The 20,187-nt window shown below is 49.0% G+C and overlaps 1 protein-coding gene across 2 annotated transcripts in view; it reads right to left on the reverse strand.

Moving 5' to 3' along the window:
• LOC106587861 (uveal autoantigen with coiled-coil domains and ankyrin repeats protein-like) overlaps positions 1-20,187 on the reverse strand; it is a 66,988-nt gene that overhangs the window by 26,753 nt on the left and 20,048 nt on the right. For both annotated transcript variants that reach the window (XM_045689577.2, XM_045689576.2), the window contains exon 2: positions 3,406-3,536. In XM_045689577.2, the coding sequence (XP_045545533.1) occupies positions 3,406-3,536 (131 nt within the window). The remainder of the gene's footprint in view (positions 1-3,405; positions 3,537-20,187) is intronic.

Here is a 20,187-nt window from a genome sequence, read left to right on the forward strand (position 1 = left end):
CCGCCTGGCTCGTTGCAAACTGTGAAGACTTTCTTCCTAACAAAGATAGCGAACTTCGCCAAACGGGGGACGATTTAACAAAAGCACCTTTGCGAAAAAAGCATAATCGTTGCATGAATGTACCTAACCATAAACATCAATGCCTTTCTTAAAATCAATACACAGAAGTATATATTTTTAAACCTGCATATTTAGTTAAAAGAAATTCATGTTAGCAGGCAATATTAAACTAGGGAAATTGTGTCACTTCTCTTGCGTTCATTGCACGCAGAGTCAGGGTATATGCAACAGTTTGGGCCGCCTGGCTCGTTGCGAACTAATTTGCCAGAATTGTACATAATTATGACATAACATTGAAGGTTGTGCAATGTAACAGGAATATTGAGACTTATGGATGCCACCCGTTAGATAAAATATGGAACGGTTCCGTATTTCACAGAAAAAATAAACGTTTTATTTTCGAAATGATAGTTTCCGGATTTGACCATATTAATGACCCAAGGCTCGTATTTCTGTGTGTTATTATGTTATAATTAAGTCTATGATTTGATATTTTATAGAGCAGTCTGACTGAGCGGTGGTAGGCAGCAGGAGGCTCGTAAGCATTCATTCAAACAGCACTTTCGTGAGTTTGCAGCAGCTCTTCGCAATGCTTCAAGCATTGAGCTGTTTGACTTCAAGCCTATCAACCCCCGAGATTAGGATGGTGTAACCCATGTGAAATGGCTAGCTAGTTAGCGGGGTGCGCGCTAATAGCTTTTCAAACATCACTCGCTCTCAGACTTGGAGTAGTTGTTCTCCTTGCTCTGCAAGGGCCCCAGCTTTTGTGGAGCGATGGGTAACGATGTGTCGAGGGTGGCTGTTGTCGATGTGTTCCTGGTTCGAGCCCAGGTAGGGGCGAGGAGAGGGACGGAAGCTATACTGTTACACTGGCAATACTAAAGTGCCTATATGAACATCCAATAGTCAAAGGTATACGAAATACAAATGGTATAGAGAGAAATAGTCATTTCTAATAACCTCAACCAATAATTCCTATAATAACCTCAACCTAAAACTTCTTACCTGGTAATATTGAAGACTCATGTTAAAAGGAACCACCAGCTTTCATATGTTCTCATGTTCTGAGCAAGGAACTTAAACATTAGCTTTTTTACATGGCACATGTACTTTTTTCTCCAACACTTTGTTTTTGCATTATTTAAACCAAATTGAACATGTTTCATTATTTATTTGAGGCTAAATTGATTTATTATATTAAGTTAAAATAAAAGTGTTCATTCAGCATTGTTGTAATTGTCAATTGTTGTAATTCTTTTTTTCCCCCTATCTTTTTTCTTCTTTCTTTTCTCTTTTTAAAATCGGCAGATTAATCGGAATTGGCTTTTTTCGGTCCTCCAATAACCGGTATCGGCGTTGAAAAATCATAATCGGTCGACCTCTAGTTTGTGACCCGTGAGCTGAGGTTCCTTATGCTCCAGTTTATGTGATGGACGCAGTTTGACACAGAACTGGTTCTGTTCTCGGCATGGTCGTCTTTAAGCCAACAACATTGAAGGTGACCAGTGAGCATCGTGTGTCAGGACAGTGCTTAGTACAACAAGCTCCAGTTCCTCGCTGTAATGCAGGGTGGCGTCTTCCACGGCAGCCAGACGCACTTGATTTAGCCCTGAGAAATTCCAGCACCTTATTATGAGACAAGCCCTTCTCTCCTTGGTGTGTGTGCGTGTGCGTACGTGCGCACGAGTGTCACAGACACTGGTGTGGGAGAATTACATACACTACTGAAAATACTCAGCCCCACAGCTCCTGGAATCTCCTGTTCTCTCCATCGAGGTTGCAACAAAGCCGGGGCTCAAAATTAACCTGAAGCATGGATCAGAGACAGGCGACTACTTCACATAGCTGGAATTAAGCCGAGGGGGACTAGCTACCTAAAACACCAGCGTTGGAATCTGGTTACATTTACGTCAGGCAGAAAAACAAGTCTGACTTAACAGCTTTTATATAGACCTTCCAGTGGTGGATGGGTGACATTCTTAGAGGACACATAACCTATCCAATATTGCTGGTGGTGAGCCATCCAAAAAGAACTATCCTAAAAAAGGTCCCAGCGTTTTATATCCTAAAATACTGGCCATCCCGAGTTCATCCACCCACCATTCTAGATCAAAAACTAGTTTACTCTGACAACCTGACCCTTGAATTACAGAATGTTCCCCAACTGTCATTTTATATCATAAACATCAACTGTGGCTCTAATCTGTTTGCTCTGAGCCACTTCCTGGCCAGAGTGACAGCCGCTCCAAGCCAGTAAGATCAAGCAGTGTGTGACATACAGTTCACCACAGAGTTCTCTGAACTCTCTACTGGCACAGCCGACTGTGTGTGTGTGTGTGTGTGTGTGTGTGTGTGTGTGTGTGTGTGTGTGTGTGTGTGTGTGTGTGTGTGTGTGTGTGTGTATCTAGCTATACAGAGGGGAGACTTGGTGTTTGAATGTGACTTCACAAGCCTCCCCAACATGGGGACTGGCATGGAGGACAACTGACATCTATGATCTCAGAACAGGGTGGGAGAGGGGTGAGAAGGGAGACGTGAAAGGGGGGAGCGAAGAGAGGAGTGTGGGGAGAGGGGAGGGGAGAGGAGAGCGGGGAGAGGGGAGCGAAGAGAGGGGAGAGGAGAGCGGAGACAGGGGAGAGGAGAGCGGAGAGAGGGGAGCGGAGAGAGGGGAGCGGAGAGAGGGGAGCGGAGAGAGGGGAGCGGAGAGAGGGGAGCGGAGAGAGGAGAGCGGAGAGAGGAGAGCGGAGAGAAGGGAAGAGAAGGGAGAGGGGAGCGGAGAGCGAAGAGAGGGGAGCGAAGAGAGGGGAGCGGAGAGCGAAGAGAGGGGAGCGGAGAGCGGAGAGAGGGGAGCGGAGAGCGGAGAGAGGGGAGCGGAGAGCGGAGAGAGGGGAGCGGAAAGAGGGGAGCGGAAAGAGAGGAGAGCGGAGCGGAGAGAGGGGAGAGTGGAGCGGAGAGAGGGGAGCGGAGAGAGGGGAGCAGAGCGGAGAGGAGAGCGGAGCGGAGAGAGGGGAGAGCGGAGCGGAGAGAGGGGAGCAGAGAGAGGGGAGCGGGGAGCGGAGAGAGGGGAGCGGTCAGCATCTGACCATATGCTGAATAACATTATCTAGTACTACAACAGTTCTCAGCTCTGTTTACGACTTACTATGCTTGGAATGAGAGACAGTTTGCATTGCCAGACATTTCGTGCTATTGGTTGAGACAAATGATTGTGTGGGTTAGTGTAGTGCTTACTGGTCCATATGTTCCTGTGGGAGTGGGACGGTGTGTGTCTGTAGGGTTCTGTATACATGTGTATGCATGCGTTCATGCCTGGATGCGATGTTTGTGTGAGCACACGTTACTCACGCGGATCGTCCCTCCATGTCCAGCTTAGTGGGGATGATGCCCTTCTTGCTGAGCACGGCCGCCACCTTGTCCACCTCGCCCCGTTCCACCGCCTTCATCAGCCGGTCGTCATACTTGTTCCAGTCTGTGTTCTGGGAGAGAGGGCACAACGTCAACACAACAGATAACTCGTCTTCACAACATACGGGTCAGGGAAACGCATTCTCACCACAGTCAACACTTTATTAGCATTCAAGGAGTCTGGACAGATCAACATTTCAAACATAACCTTTAGAATTCTCAGAGGGACTATAGACTGGATTGAGGTTAGCCTCAATGATTTATGCCAAGATAGTGTGGTTCCACTCTGAAGCAAAGCATTTCTGAGAGTGCCTGGACACAGCATGGGAACGGCTAGTTCTTCTGCAAGAAAGGACCCCTCTTGAACAGAACACAGGCAGTGGAGTAGAGGGATCCAAGAAAACAGAAAGCTGTGGTTAACGCCTGCATAGAGACAGAGAAAGGACAGTTCTCTGCCTGTTCCTGGATACAACAACACGTAAACACACGTCACAAAGGAATTTGTAAAAAGAAAATAAACCCACCAAACTGCAATGGGACGATCTGTCTGTCCGCTCACTCAACTCACACTGGCTGGCAGAGATATATATATATATTCCACATAGATGATAGGCCTATTTTGCATGCAATTTGTCTCCCTCCAACATTAAGCGTCAACATGTACCCAATACACTATTACTATTATCAGAATGCAAGTTCAAATCTAAAAACTAAGAATGGAACTTGATAACGAGTTAAAACAGGCCACTGTGCCTCTGGGTTGATGAAGGAATTCTCCTGGGGAATGCAGGGCAGATTCACAGAGTTCCTTCAGGTTAGTGAGAGAAGAAGAAGCTGTAAGTCACAGCTCACTCCTTTCTGCTGTTTCAACAACACGGTATTCAGGAACCCCAGCGGCTAGGTCCTAACCCAACCCCAGCGGCTAGGTCCTAACCCAACCCCAGCGGCTAGGTCCTAACCCAACCCCAGCGGTTAGGTCCTAACCCAACCCCAGCGGCTAGGTCCTAACCCAACCCCAGCGGCTAGGTCCTAACCCAGCGGCTAGGTCCTAACCCAGCGGCTAGGTCCTAACCCAGCGGCTAGGTCCTAACCCAACCCCAGCAGTTAGGTCCTAACCCAGCCACAGTAGCTAGGTCCTAACCCAGCCACAGTAGCTAGGTCCTAACCCAGCCACAGTAGCTAGGTCCTAACCCAGCCACAGTAGCTAGGTCCTAACCCAGCCACAGAGGCTAGGTCCTAACCCAGCCACAGAGGCTAGGTCCTAACCCAGCCACAGTAGCTAGGTCCTAACCCAGCCACAGTAGCTAGGTCCTAACCCAGCCACAGTAGCTAGGTCCTAACCCAGCCACAGCAGCTAGGTCCTAACCCAGCCACAGTAGCTAGGTCCTAACCCAGCCACAGAAGCTAGGTCCTAACCCAACCCCAGCAGCTAGGTCCTAACCCAACCACAGTAGCTAGGTCCTAACCCAACCACAGTAGCTAGGTCCCAATGGCCTCAGGATACTTTTAACAAGTGTCATTAGAAATGCAATTACTCTCTACATTTACATTTTACATTTAAGTCATTTAGCAGACGCTCTTGTCCAGAGCGACTTACAAATTGGTGCATTCACCTTATAATATCCAGTGGAACAACCACTTTAAAAGAACAAGCAGAATACCTACAAAGTACATGGAGGTGCATTTCAGCCAGCGACTCATGTTGAGAGAGGGGGACTGGTCCTTGCAGAGTGCCGCTGCGAACACCGCCACTGTTCCGGGTAGAACGACAAACAAAAACAAAAGTTTTTCCCTTCTGGGAAGTGCTGTTAAGGCACTCTGCCAGCCAGTGTGAGTTGAGTGAGCGGACAGACGGAGCGTCCTGTTGCAGTTTGGTGGGTCGTCTTTCAGAGCGCTCCAGCAACGTCGCCTGCTGTTGCTGCCTGAACCTCTCGATCTCGAAGCGTTACGGAGAAGTTCTTAAAGTTTTTTCGGCACTCCCAGGCTCCGTCTGAGTTCATCACCCCACTGTGCACAGCACAGGGTAGGAGGAGAAGAAATACAAAAAGGAGGTGGGGATGGAGGAGGAGGTGTGGAGGAGCAGTAGGACCAGCCCTGGGACCAGCCCTGGCCAGCTACTGCAGCTCCTCCTCTGGGGAACAGCCTCTCGGCTACAGCCTGGCTCTCTTTAACTACTCTCTACTTTCCTTCACTTTGTATTCTGCTTCTCTCTCTTAGTTGTTCTTCTTGTCTCCTCTCCAGTCCCCGTTTCTATACAGTCTTCTCTTAGCAGACTGTCAGCTAGTTTTTGAGCAGTAGGAGTTCCTCTCTTGGTCTATCTTTCAGTCTGGGGTGTACAGCGTCTTCTACCCAGCCAAATGGCAAGGTCAGCCAGCCCCCAAAGTGTAAATATGGGAGATCTCTCTCTCTCTCTCTCTCTCTCTCTCTCTCTCTCTCTCTCTCTCTCTCTCTCTCTCTCTCTCTCTCTCTCCTGTGGTAAACAGCAGCTAGTGCAGACAGCACCAGCAGACAGGTTACCTCTTTATTTGTTACCCTCCAACCTTTCTCCAATGACTGATAGGAAGACAGGGGCTAAGAATACATACATGCCTGCTCTGAGAGTATTAGCGTCGGTGTCCTGTCCATCCTACACAGCACAGCAGCACCCAGACTGAAACAAGGCCAGCCAAGGAAGAGCCTTGCTGCTAGCATCCCCACCGTTATCCCACACCCCCAAATATTAACCTATCATATGGAGAAGGGGATTATTGTTGCACATTGGAGCAGAACCGGGCACGGACCCCTGAGGTGCCCCGACGCTCAGGGACCTTGTTAAACAGTCTATATACTCAGTCTGTATGTGTGTCTGCAGAGGTGCTGATCCCACCACACGGTAGCAGGATTAGGTGTCACAGTCTTTTACAAATCAGCTGTCTGGGATTGCAGGCTCCCTTTAAACCCTCCACCCCAACTGTCATTACTACCTTGGTGGTAAACATCGCACTGGGCCGTCTATTAACAATGGCATACGTCAACCTTTATTATTTGCGAGGTGAAAAAGAACGAGAGGTCTGAAGAGAGAGAGAGAAAGGAGGGGGACGCGTTTAATTTACACACACTGCGTCAGCTCGGCGGGGGCTCGGGTTACGACCCGCTGCCAGACTGGCGTTAGTAGAGTGGCTGTGATATTCCGCAAACATGCGAAAAGGCCCGTCCGCATGACCCGTCATATGAAGGACTGGGTGTCTTCTTACTAAAACTGCTGGGGCCTGCATGGAGACAAAGGCACCAAAATGGAACCTGGGTTGACAAACTGAATGCAGTGGCCCTCACACCTAAATATCTATATGGGTGTGTCTGGGTTGTTTTGTTTGGACTGGATACATGAGTCGGGTTTAGAACACCTCGTCTAGTGATGAACATGACTTCATGGGGTTGCGAATACATCTGCTCTCAATATAGTGCTTGTAAGACAAGAGCTGGAGAATCCTTTTTATGCTTAGGGAGTGAATTGCAAAATATCAATGCAATTTTCAAGTAAATGTAATCTCATTGATTGATGGATTTAATTGGTTTTTAATTAAATGGACGTGTTAATGGCACTATTAGGCTATGTGCAGGCTACGAAGGAGCCGGTGGACGTTCTAGTCCACTGTGATTCTCCATCACATCTTCCCGAGGTCCCAGATTGTCCGTATCGGCAGGCCGTAGCTCATAACACCCTCATCATATCCATGTTCCTCTTAGATAACGGCCTGTAATGTCCTGACAGATTAAATACCCAACCTTTTTCCCCCTCTCTCTCCCCCTCCCTCCCCTGTCACCATGTGTGAGTGGGAGGAGCCAAGAGGAGGTGGTCAGGGCATCAGGACTTTACTGCTGGGTGTCCTCGGGCCAAGCCACAGACAGGTTGACAGCACCCCCTGGCAGTGATGGGATAACAGACATCTTTAATGAGACACGAGGGAGAGGGAGAAACACAGAGACAAAGCGAGGGAGACGGAGCGTAAGAGGGAGAGTGAAGGAGAGATCCAAGGTTCTGACACCTAGTACCAACCAATATCCCTCAACACAGATATGAAAACAGCAGCAGGAGGCACCATGGTAACAGCCCTGTTACCTCCCATTGTCTTATAGATCTTCCATTCATCATTACAGACAAACAGAGCCTACATGCCATGTGAATGTCTCACCAGGGCTGATATAGTGAGGCAGTATTCAGTGACAGAAGAAGCCCCAGACTACAGCTAGGAGAGCTGCTGATAGTCCTAACATACTGAAGACAAGCTCAGATAGCAGTTAGAGCTCCTAGCTACAGTGTAATACAGGCAGAGAGACTGACTCATGCTGTAGTGGACGAGAGAGACGGGGACTCAGGGAGGAAACTAGGACTAACACTGAAAAAAAACGAACTAATTGCCAGCCACTTTGCCAACCAGACTGTTTACCCAGGTCGTGAGGTGCCCAAGAAAACAATCACAGTCCGAGCTAGCGGTGGAAGGATATCCTGTTAATGAGTGGACATTAAAAAGCATTCTGCTCGGTCACATAGCTCTGAAACAGAAACACTCCGGTCAGAACGGTGTAAATTAAAAATGGCTGCCATAATCTGACTCACAACCACTGATTGAAAAACTGCAGTTGTTGATTCAAGGAGAGACATTGTTGAGTTCTTGGAAAGTGCCCACGCACGCACACAGGGTTAAGCTGGGGGCCTGAGGGAGAGAACCGTAGAGCCTCTGTCAGCAGTAGCAGCTGTGGCCTTTTAACCCCGTCCTCACCACTGTGGGGTCGTCAGTGTTAGCCATTATGTTTTAGAGACACAGGGCAACAGACTGACTGGTGATTAGGGGGCGCTGGGCGATGGTGTAATGGTCACATTATTTACAGGCTGACTGACACCATGGGGAGTGAAACAGAGAGGCCAGAGGGGAATATTAGGTGTGTGTCGTTATGGCAAATTGATGCTTTAATAAGCAGGGGGTGACGTACCACTGACGACCTGGGATAAAAGTAGGGGGTGTGAACGTTAAAACGTTTCAACGAAATTGAACAGAATTTTTTTTTTTTTTTACGTAGATGCAAAAAGTAACAACTAAGAGCTTTGAAGCGCGAGGCTCAACTGTTGGCTTCACGCTACCACTCTGTGACCAGCATGAAGCCAACCCATAGCATGAAGCCAACCCATGCACATGGTAAGATACTGTGGGTGACTGTGTGAGAGACAAGTGTTGCATCTCCCTCATCTCAATATCCTAGCCCATTCATTGATAGTTCTTTCTTCACCGAAGTTGTGACACATTGCAAGCCAAGTAATTGCGAGATACAGCATTCCATTGCGAGATACAGCTTTTGATTGCTGATAGATAGGGTTAGTCACTATTCTGACTGTCTGGCTGGTGGCCAACCTGCCTGGTCATGTCTAGACGGGATACAGCTTTTGATTGCTGATAGATAGGGTTAGTCACTATTCTGACTGTCTGGCTGGTGGCCAACCTGCCTCTACTGTGTCCCTCCCCTCAGTCCCTCGATAGCTCGCTATGAAAGATGGGAGTGTTTGTGTTCTCAGACAGGACACTCTCGCTGGGCAGAGAGGTGACCATCTCAGACAGACAGGAAACACCTCCCTGTGGTGAGTGACAGCTAAAGAGGCCCAACCCTCCGCAATCTGCCCTACTCTCACCCCGTAACCTAAGAGACAGGGGAGGGGGGTCAGACAGCCTACTCTCACCCCGTAACCTAAGAGACAGGGAGGGGGTGGTCAGACAGGCTACTCTCACCCCGTAACCTAAGAGACAGGGGGGGGGGGGGGTCAGACAGGCTACTCTCACCCCGTAACCTAAGAGACAGGGAGGGGGGGGGGGGGGGGGGGGGGGGGGGGGGGTGTCAGACAGGCTACTCTCACCCCGTAACCTAAGAGACAGGGAGGGGGGGTCAGACAGGCTACTCTCACCCCGTAACCTAAGAGACAGGGGGGGGGGGGTCAGACAGGCTACTCTCACCCCGTAACCTAAGAGACAGGGAGGGGGGTGTCAGACAGGCTACTCTCACCCCGTAACCTATGAGACAGGGAGGGGGGGTCAAACAGGCTACTCTCACCCCGTAAACTAAGAGACAGGGGGGTGGGGGGTCAGACAGGCTACTCTCACCCCGTAACCTAAGAGACAGGGAGGGGGGGTCAGACAGGCTACTCTCACCCCGTAACCTAAGAGACAGGGAGGGGGGGGGGGGGTCAGACAGGCTACTCTCACCCCGTAACCTAAGAGACAGGGAGGGGGGGTGGGGTCAGACAGGCTACTCTCACCCCGTAACCTAAGAGACAGGGAGGGGGGGTGGGGTCAGACAGGCTACTCTCGCCCTGTAACCTAAGAGACAGGGAGGGGGGGTCAGACAGGCTACTCTCACCCCGTAACCTAAGAGACAGGGAGGGGGGTGTCAGACAGGCTACTCTCACCCCGTAACCTAAGAGACAGGGAGGGGGGGGGGGGGGGGGGGGGTCAGACAGGCTACTCTCACCCGGTAACCTAAGAGACAGGGAGGGGGGTGTCAGACAGGCTACTCTCACCCCGTAACCTAAGAGACAGGGAGGGGGGGGGGGGGGGGTCAGACAGGCTACTCTCACCCGGTAACCTAAGAGACAGGGAGGGGGGGGTCAGACAGGCTACTCTCACCCCGTAACCTAAGAGACAGGGAGGGGGGGGGGGGGGCAGACAGGCTACTCTCACCCTGTAACCTAAGAGACAGGGAGGGGGGGGTCAGACAGGCACCCCCCCCGTAACCTAAGAGACAGGGAGGGGGGGGGGGGGGGTCAGACAGGCTACTCTCACCCCGTAACCTAACAGACAGGGAGGGGGGTGTCAGACAGGCTACTCTCACCCCGTAACCTAAGAGACAGGGAGGGGGGGGGGGGGGTCAGACAGGCTACTCTCACCCTGTAACCTAAGAGACAGGGAGGGGGGGGTCAGACAGGCTACTCTCACCCCGTAACCTAAGAGACAGGGAGGGGGGGGGGGGGGGGGGTCAGACAGGCTACTCTCACCCGGTAACCTAAGAGACAGGGAGGGGGGGGTCAGACAGGCTACTCTCACCCCGTAACCTAAGAGACAGGGAGGGGGGGGGGGTCAGACAGGCTACTCTCACCCTGTAACCTAAGAGACAGGGAGGGGGGGGTCAGACAGGCCCCCCCCCCCGTAACCTAAGAGACAGGGAGGGGGGGGGGGGGTCAGACAGGCTACTCTCACCCCGTAACCTAAGAGACAGGGAGGGGGGGGGGGTCAGACAGGCTACTCTCACCCGGTAACCTAAGAGACAGGGAGGGGGGGTCAGACAGGCTACTCTCACCCCGTAACCTAAGAGACAGGGAGGGGGGGGTCAGACAGGCTACTCTCACCCCGTAACCTAAGAGACAGGGAGGGGGGGTCAGGAAGGCTACTCTCACCCCGTAACCTAAGAGACAGGGGGGGGGGGTCAGACAGGCTACTCTCACCCCGTAACCTAAGAGACAGGGGGGGGGGGTCAGACAGGCTACTCTCACCCCGTAACCTAAGAGACAGGGAGGGGGGGTGGGGTCAGACAGGCTACTCTCACCCCGTAACCTATGAGACAGGGAGGGGGGGGTCAGACAGGCTACTCTCACCCTGTAACCTAAGAGACAGGGAGGGGGGGGTCAGACAGGCTACTCTCACCCTGTAACCTAAGAGACAGGGAGGGGGGGGTCAGACAGGCTACTCTCACCCCGTAACCTAAGAGACAGGGAGGGGGGGGGGGGGGGTCAGACAGGCTACTCTCACCCCGTAACCTAAGAGACAGGGAGGGGGGGGGGGGTCAGACAGGTTACTCTCACCCCGTAACCTAAGAGACAGGGAAGGGGGGGTCAGACAGGCTACTCTCACCCCGTAACCTAAGAGACAGGGAGGGGGGGGTCAGACAGGCTACTCTCACCCCGTAACCTAAGAGACAGGGAGGGGGGTGTCAGACAGGCTACTCTCACCCCGTAACCTATGAGACAGGGAGGGGGGGTCAAACAGGCTACTCTCACCCCGTAACCTAAGAGAGACAGGGAGGGGGGGTCAGACAGGCTACTCTCACCCCGTAACCTAAGAGACAGGGAGGGGGGGTGGGATCAGACAGGCTACTCTCACCCCGTAACCTAAGAGACAGGGAGGGGGGGTCAGACAGGCTACTCTCACCCCGTAACCTAAGAGACAGGGAGGGGGGGGGCAGACAGGCTACTCTCACCCCGTAACCTAAGAGACAGGGGGGGGGGTCAGACAGGTCAGGTGTACACTGTGTCCTCTTCACTATCACTAAAACAAAAGTAATGTTACTTAGGTCATAGTTATGGTTGGGATGTTGCTGGATGACACAACCCAACACTGTCTGGTTTTCAAGCAGTTTAACCCCTTCAACAACCAGAGATTAGCCTACATCCAAGCAGTTTAACCCCTTCAACAACCAGAGATTAGCCTACATCCAAGCAGTTTAACCCCTTCAACAACCAGAGATTAGCCTACATCCAAGCAGTTTAACCCCTTCAACAACCAGAGATTAGCCTACATCCAAGCAGTTTAACCCCTTCAACAACCAGAGATTAGCCTACATCCAAGCAGTTTAACCCCTTCAACAACCAGAGATTAGCCTACATCCAAGCAGTTTAACCCCTTCAACAACCAGAGATTAGCCTACATCCAAGCAGTTTAACCCCTTCAACAACCAGAGATTAGCCTACATCCAAGCAGTTTAACCCCTTCAACAACCAGAGATTAGCCTACATCCAAGCAGTTTAACCCCTTCAACAACCAGAGATTAGCCTACATCCAAGCAGTTTAACCCCTTCAACAACCAGAGATTAGCCTACATCCAAGCAGTTTAACCCCTTCAACAACCAGAGATTAGTCTACATCCAATTGTTCCCATCTTTCAGGCTCCAAGTGGACCACTACTGTCTTTCTTCTGTAGAGCTACTAAGGGGAAAGACCATGGAATACAAGGGGAATTCTTTGTCACACAAGTCACAGTTTCACAGTTTTGCAGCTAGTCAGTAGAAAAGAATACCTCGCCAGATGGCTGATGACCTCAAAGACGTGTTTTGACTTTGGCGATATTGAAGAGGGGCTGGACAGCCCATTAGCGACTGAGTGTTCAGGGGTCCCACAGGTAAAGAGGAGATGCCGCAGTTCCCTGCTGGCCACTGAAACCTCTTCCCCTCTATGGAGCCCAAATGGAGCTCCGTCTGGCCAGCTGCTGGCTGGGTCACAGTCCTGGATGTGACCTGGCCAGCTGCTGGCTGGGTCACAGTCCTGGATGTGACGTTTGACCCACAGGCAATGGCTTCCCCTGGCTATTTCCCCCCACTTCTGACAGCAGGGCCCTGGGCAAGAGATCTGGGATCATCTTTCTGCACTGACCCCCTCCATCTTACACTACGCCCTCTACAACGTATTACCACTGTCCAATGGAGGACTTGTTCACTGAATCATGTGATCACCAAAGAGGGGATGGTTGCTACTTGGTCAGGAAAGATAGGCAATGACAGTGCCTAGCAAATTTCCATGAAATAGTGAAAACTATAATTTTGAGAAATGGTTAAGGGAGGTGATGTACAATCTATAAGTTGGAGAGAGGACATGAGAGTCAGAAGGGACGGAGGGACTGTATGTATACACACAATGTTAGAAGAAGGCCTGGGTATGTTACATCAAAGGGTTTTCAACTCTTTAGATGAGCTGTGATCAAATTCTAAGATGAACTTCAACAGACTGGAAATGAAGCACAACACTTCCATCTCTAAGGACTTGTACTGATACTGGGACCTGTTACAGCTCTGAACACATCTCTAAGGACTTGTACTGATACTGGGACCTGTTACAGCTCTGAACACATCTCTAAGGACTTGTACTGATACTGGGACCTGTTACAGCTCTGAACACATCTCTAAGGACTTGTACTGATACTGGGACCTGTTACAGCTCTGAACACATCTCTAAGGACTTGTACTGATACTGGGACCTGTTACAGCTCTGAACACATCTCTAAGGACTTGTACTGATACTGGGACCTGTTACAGCTCTGAACACATCTCTAAGGACTTGTACTGATACTGGGACCTGTTACAGCTCTGAACACATCTCTAAGGACTTGTACTGATACTGGGACCTGAGGATGTTTTCACCAAAACACTGATGGACGATGACAGTTGATAAAATATGATAAATATCTGTTGTTTCATCCAACTGCAAAAACTCTATTTAATTTAATACAGATAAATGACTAGTGGCAATTTAGTAAGATAACAGTAAGCAGAAAGGCAAATTCCAATTAATTTCATCCAGAATAAAAAGAGAGAAAGTGATTTGGGTCATAACAGAGACAAGAACATGGAACTATCACTCTGTCCTCCTGAGACATTGGGTCATAACAGAGACAAGAACATGGAATTACCACTCTGTCCTCCTGAGACATTGGGTCATAACAGAGACAAGAACATGGAACTATCACTCTGTCCTTCTGAGACATTGGTCAATCTATCTGAAAGACACCAAAGACAAACGGCGGTATCTGGACAAGAGGCTAAACTCTCCCATTGCTCCTAAATCTAAAACCGGCAGACAAGGGGGGCAGAAAGTAGTGCCAAATAAAATCTCCCATTTCAAAACAATTCCGGTTGTCGAAATTCCTGGGATGTTTGAGAAAGCATTGCGGTGACCTCGGCTTGTTCTCTTTTCCCTTCATAAGGACCTGAAAGGGGAGGAAAAAATAACAGCAGCACCTGACAGCGACATCACTCGTACATTGCAATTCTATTCGTTGCAATAACAGGGTCCCTGGCAGAGGTATTAAAAAACTGTCTGGCTTATTGGTATTGGCTGGCGGGGGCCCGTGGGGCTGTATTGTCCCAGCTGGGCCTGATGACATGGAGATAGAGGGAGTTTAGACTAGCTCTGCTGCTGCCTGGTTGCTGATTTGGCTGCTATAACGGGAACAGTGGTCACTGACTCAGCGGACATGTTTTTATTATTATTTGTGTACTCGATTGACATCTTACTGTACTGTCTAGGCCCTAGTAACATGAACATTGTACTGGATTGTTAGGCCCTAGTAACATAAACATTGTACTGGATTGTTAGGGCCTAGTAACAAACATTGTACTGTATTGTTAGGGCCTAGTAATAAACATTGTACTGTATTGTTAGGCCCTAGTAACATAAACATTGTACTGGATTGTTAGGTCCTAGTAACATAAACATTGTACTGGATTGTTAGGCCCTAGTAACATAAACATTGTACTGGATTGTTAGGGCCTAGTAACATAAACATTGTACTGGATTGTTAGGCCCTAGTAACATAAGCATTGTACTGGATTGTTAGGTCCTTGTAACATAAACATTGTACTGGATTGTTAGGCCCTAGTAACATAAGCATTGTACTGGATTGTTAGGTCCTTGTAACATAAACATTGTACTGGATTGTTAGGGCCTAGTAACATAAACATTGTACTGGATTGTTAGGTCCTAGTAACAAACATTGTACTGGATTGTTAGGGCCTAGTAACATAAACATTGTACTGGATTGTTAGGTCCTAGTAACATAAGCATTGTACTGGATTGTTAGGTCCTAGTAACAAACATTGTACTGTATTGTTAGGCCCTAGTAACAAACATTGTACTGGATTGTTAGGTCCTAGTAACATAAACATTGTACTGTATTGTTAGGCCCTAGTAACATAAACATTGTACTGTATTGTTAGGCCCTAGTAACATAAACATTGTACTGGATTGTTAGGCCCTTGTAATGTAAGCATTTTACTGCACCCACTATAACATCTGCTAAAGCGTGTATGCGACCAATAAAGTTTGATTTGATATAGGAGGCTGAACGCAGCAGGACGCCCCACACCCACTGGGGGAAGCAGGGACAGTTCGGTCATATCACTGATGATACACACAACTAAATGAATGGTGGTATATTGAAACTAACCAAATTAACCAAAGTCAAACTGTTGAACAGTGGTCACTGGCTGAGAGCAGCGTGGCTGAGAGCAGCGTGGCTGAGAACAGCGTGGATGCTCGTGGCTGAGAGCAGCGTGACACCACACTCACTGGAGAGATCAGTCCATATGAGGCTGAGAGCAGCGTGACACCACTCACTGGAGAGATCAGTCCATATGAGGCTGAGAGCAGCGTGATACCACTCACTGGAGAGATCAGTCCATATGAGGCTGAGAGCAGCGTGACACCACTCACTAAAGAGATCAGTCCATATGAGGCTGAGAGCAGCGTGACACCACTCACTAAAGAGATCAGTCCATATGAGGCTGAGAGCAGCGTGACACCACTCACTGGAGAGATCAGTCCATATGAGGCTGAGAGCAGTGTGACACCACACTCACTGGAGAGATCAGTCCATATGAGGCTGAGAGCAGCATGACACCACTCACTGGAGAGATCAGTCCATATGAGGCTGAGAGCAGCGTGACACCACTCACTGGAGAGATCAGTCCATATGAGGCTGAGAGCAGCGTGACACCACTCACTGGAGAGATCAGTCCATATGAGGCTGAGAGCAGTGTGACACCACTCACTGGAGAGATCAGTCCAGTTTGTCAGAGTGATGAAATAAATGTACAACAAAATGAATAGTGGTGAATTGAAACAAAACCACAGCAGTGACTCCCTGAAAGTAACCCGGTGGTGATGGTGGCTAACACCACCAGTAGCTACAAGTCACAGCGCGCGCGCACACACACACACACACACACACACACACACACGGCAAGGCATGAGGCTCAAAAGAAGAATCTGGAAGAAAACTTGTCGACACAGAATAATGCGTCTTTAAAGCCCCTTTGTATTCTTTCAAGACAAAGTTGCATAAATACATATGTTCCAATTAAAAGTTGATATACAGTGATCTCTCATCTTACAGTGCCAACAGAAGCTGCAATTTACTGGAATGACTTATGCAATACACTGGATGCTTTATGAGAAATATGGAGTAATACTGTTCACATAGACATTACTGTAAGGGACCATTGTTGATAAGAGTCCCATATAAACCCATCCATTATGGTAAATGTCACAGCTAGATAAACTTCTGTAGTGGACAGTTAGTCTACGTGAGGAAAATGACAGTTTTGGCATAGCAACATTCCAATCTGGGAAGACGCTCAGCTTGCGGGTATGGACTTGTCTGTAATCAGCACTCCACCCTTTCTTTACGGGTTGTATGACCAGTTCAGAGTCAATAGGCCCCACTAGGAAAACCCTTCAAAACTCCACACTCTCCTTTCTGTGAACCCATTGTCCCCGGCCCTCAAAAATGTTAGTTTCAGAGATCATTTGTTTATTTAGTGGGGGCGTAATGACATGAAGATGAATTTGGGATAAAATAGGGTTTTTTTTTGTTGTGAAGTTCCTCTAGTTTGAGCAACAGAGTTCCTGTACATGGTTTCAACCAATGACAATCCAATACTCCACATCTGACCAACAGAGGGCAGCATTGGGTGAATTTGCAGGCATATCAACACCACCAAAATGGATTCCCACATGATGAAACTGCAGGAACACAAGAATCCACTTAGAACTTTAAATCCATGCTGGAGTGAAACTCTCCCTCAACTCACTCGGCAGCGGAGTGAAACTCTCCCTCAACTCACTCGGCAGCGGCGTGAAACTCTCCCTCAACTCACTCGGCAGCGGAGTGAAACTCTCCCTCAACTCACTCGGCAGCGGAGTGAAACTCTCCCTCAACTCACTCGGCAGCGGAGTGAAACTCTCCCTCAACTCACTCGGCAGCGGCGTGAAACTCTCCCTCAACTCGGCAGCGGCGTGAAACTCTCCCTCAACTCACTCGGCAGCGGAGTGAAACTCTCCCTCAACTCACTCGGCAGCGGAGTGAAACTCTCCCTCAACTCACTCGGCAGCGGCGTGAAACTCTCCCTCAACTCACTCGGCAGCGGAGTGAAACTCTCCCTCAACTCACTCGGCAGCGGAGTGAAACTCTCCCTCAACTCGGCAGCGGCGTGAAACTCTCCCTCAACTCGGCAGCGGCGTGAAACTCTCCCTCAACTCACTCGGCAGCGGCGTGAAACTCTCCCTCAACTCACTCGGCAGCGGCGTGAAACTCTCCCTCAACTCACTCGGCAGCGGAGTGAAACTCTCCCTCAACTCACTTGGCAGCGGAGTGAAACTCTCCCTCAACTCGGCAGCGGCGTGAAACTCTCCCTCAACTCGGCAGTGGCGTGAAACCTCGCCGAAGACGTGGATGTCGATTATGGCAGCCCCCGCACCTCTCTGATTCAGAGGGGTTGGGTTAAATGTGGAAGACACATTTCAGTTTAATGCATTCAGTTGTACAACTGACTAGGTATCCCCCTTTCCCTTAACTAGGCAGGGAGAGTGAAACTTTTTCCCTTTCTCCCAACCATACTCCACTGTCGCGCCTGTCTGGGCCCTCTCCATAGCGTCTGTCTGGGCCCTCTCCATAGCGTCTGTCTGGGCCCTCTCCATAGTGATCTACCTGCCCCCTACTGGTTCCCCTTGCTATCATGTGACCTGCCTGCCTCCTACTGGTTCCCCTTGCTATCATGTGACCTGCCTGCCTCCTACTGGTTCCCCTTTCTATCATGTGACCTGCCTGCCTCCTACTGGTTCCCCTTGCTATCATGTGACCTACCTGCCTCCTACTGGTTCCCCTTGCTATCATGTGACCTGCCTGCCTCCTACTGGTTCCCCTTGCTATCATGTGACCTGCCTGCCTCCTACTGGTTCCCCTTGCTATCATGTGACCTGCCTGCCTCCTACTGGTTCCCCTTGCTATCATGTGACCTGCCTGCCTCCTACTGGTTCCCCTTGCTATCATGTGACCTGCCTGCCTCCTACTGGTTCCCCTTGCTATCATGTGATCTACCTGCCCCCTACTGGTTCCCCTTGCTATCATGTGACCTGCCTGCCTCCTAGTGGTTCCCCTTGCTATCATGTGATCTACCCGCCCCCTATTGGTTCCCCTTGCTATCATGTGGTAATTTCTTAAGAAACAATCTATGGTAGTGGTCACCAACCGGTCGATCGTGATCGTCAAGGCATTCCTAGTCAATCACCAAACACTTGTGTAATTATTTTTTTTTTTTATAAACCTACGATAAAGCTTTGCATTCCATTTTTTTTGTATTTGGTTCACACTGTTGGCGGTAGAGGCACTTGATTCATCAGCCCTAGTCCTAGCAGAATGCAAAGTGTTCCCGATATGAACCACTTCATGTGTCTGAAGGCAGGTAGCCTAGTGGTTAGAGCGTTGGGCCAGTAACCAGCAGGTAGCCTAGTGGTTAGAGCGTTGGGCCAGTAACCAGCAGGTAGCCTAGTGGTTAGAGCATTTGTCCAGTAACCTGCAGGTAGCCTAGTGGTTAGAGTGTTGGGTCAGTAACCAGCAGGTAGCCTAGTGGTTAGAGTGTTGGGTCAGTAACCAGCAGGTAGCCTAGTGGTTAGAGCGTTGGGCCAGTAACCAGCAGGTAGCCTAGTGGTTAGAGCGTTAGGCCAGTAACCAGCAGGTAGCCTAGTGGTTAGAGCGTTGGGCCAGTAAGGTTGCTAGATTGAATCCCCAAACTGACAAGGTAAAAATCTGTCGTTCTGCCCCTGAACAAGGCAGTTAACCCACTGTTCCTAGGCCATCATTGAAAATAAGAATTTGTTCTTAACTGACTTGCCTAGTTAAATAAAGGTTACATTTAAATAAAAAATGATATATATATATATATATATATTTAATTTTTACTCTGCCTAAAAGGCCGACATAGAGAGCAAATCAAGTGCACTTATAGGCCTACCGTTGGCCAATCAGATAGCTCAGATCACCATGTCTGCACAGTTTCCTGGAGCCATAGCCTGTAAAAAGAAGCCTGGAACCTACAGGAAAGATGATACTGTAAGATTTCAAAACCATGACTTAGAGAGACTCAACGAATACAGGAAAGAGCTGCTGTTTTTATGAGTAAGTTCATGTTTAAGTTGTTATTCTGCACTGTGCCAACACCTTGTTCAACACTTTATTATCAGCCAGAAAATGCACTCTCTCTGGCCATAAGAGTAACAACATGAATTGGTACATGAAGCAGAAATAATGCAGTGTGACTTGAGTTTCACCATCAGCTGGAAGATGTTGTCCCCTTTTCTCAGCAGAGGGAGGGAGAGTGGAGGGATGGGGAGTATGGCTGAGAGGCAGCCTCACCACTGCTCTCTCCCTCCCCTCAGACTGACCATCAGATAAAAGCCATCTGTCTAGTAAAAAAAAGTTCATGATTACGCTCACTCAGCTGGGACTCACAAATAATACAACAAATGATCTATTACCAGTGTGATCATATACCTACCATTTTAAAACAATGTCAAAATGGTCTGACAAGAACAACATTGGCAGGACAATTCAATATGCAGTGATAATGTCTTGGGCCTATAGCCTACTGCATAAACCTCATTGCCACAGAACGTTTTTAATTAGTTAATGTTGCATAGGCTTACGTTTTTTAAGTAATTAAAATACAAATCTGAGGGTAGATCTCGGCCTACATTTTGAATTAGAAAGCAATCTTGACTCAGAAAAGGTTGGTGACCTCTGACCTAAGGGAAACTAAATCACAACCTATTGCCACATCAAGTGTTTTAAGATGGATGTGAAGAGAGTCAAAAAAGCCATTTGAAGAGGATCTTGTAAACTAACTCAGAGTTTTGCAAATAAGTGTTCTGATACTTC

Source organism: Salmo salar, chromosome 11 (genome assembly GCF_965601325.2).
Source record: "Salmo salar chromosome 11, fSalSal1, whole genome shotgun sequence".
NCBI classification, from domain to species: domain Eukaryota; kingdom Metazoa; phylum Chordata; class Actinopteri; order Salmoniformes; family Salmonidae; genus Salmo; species Salmo salar.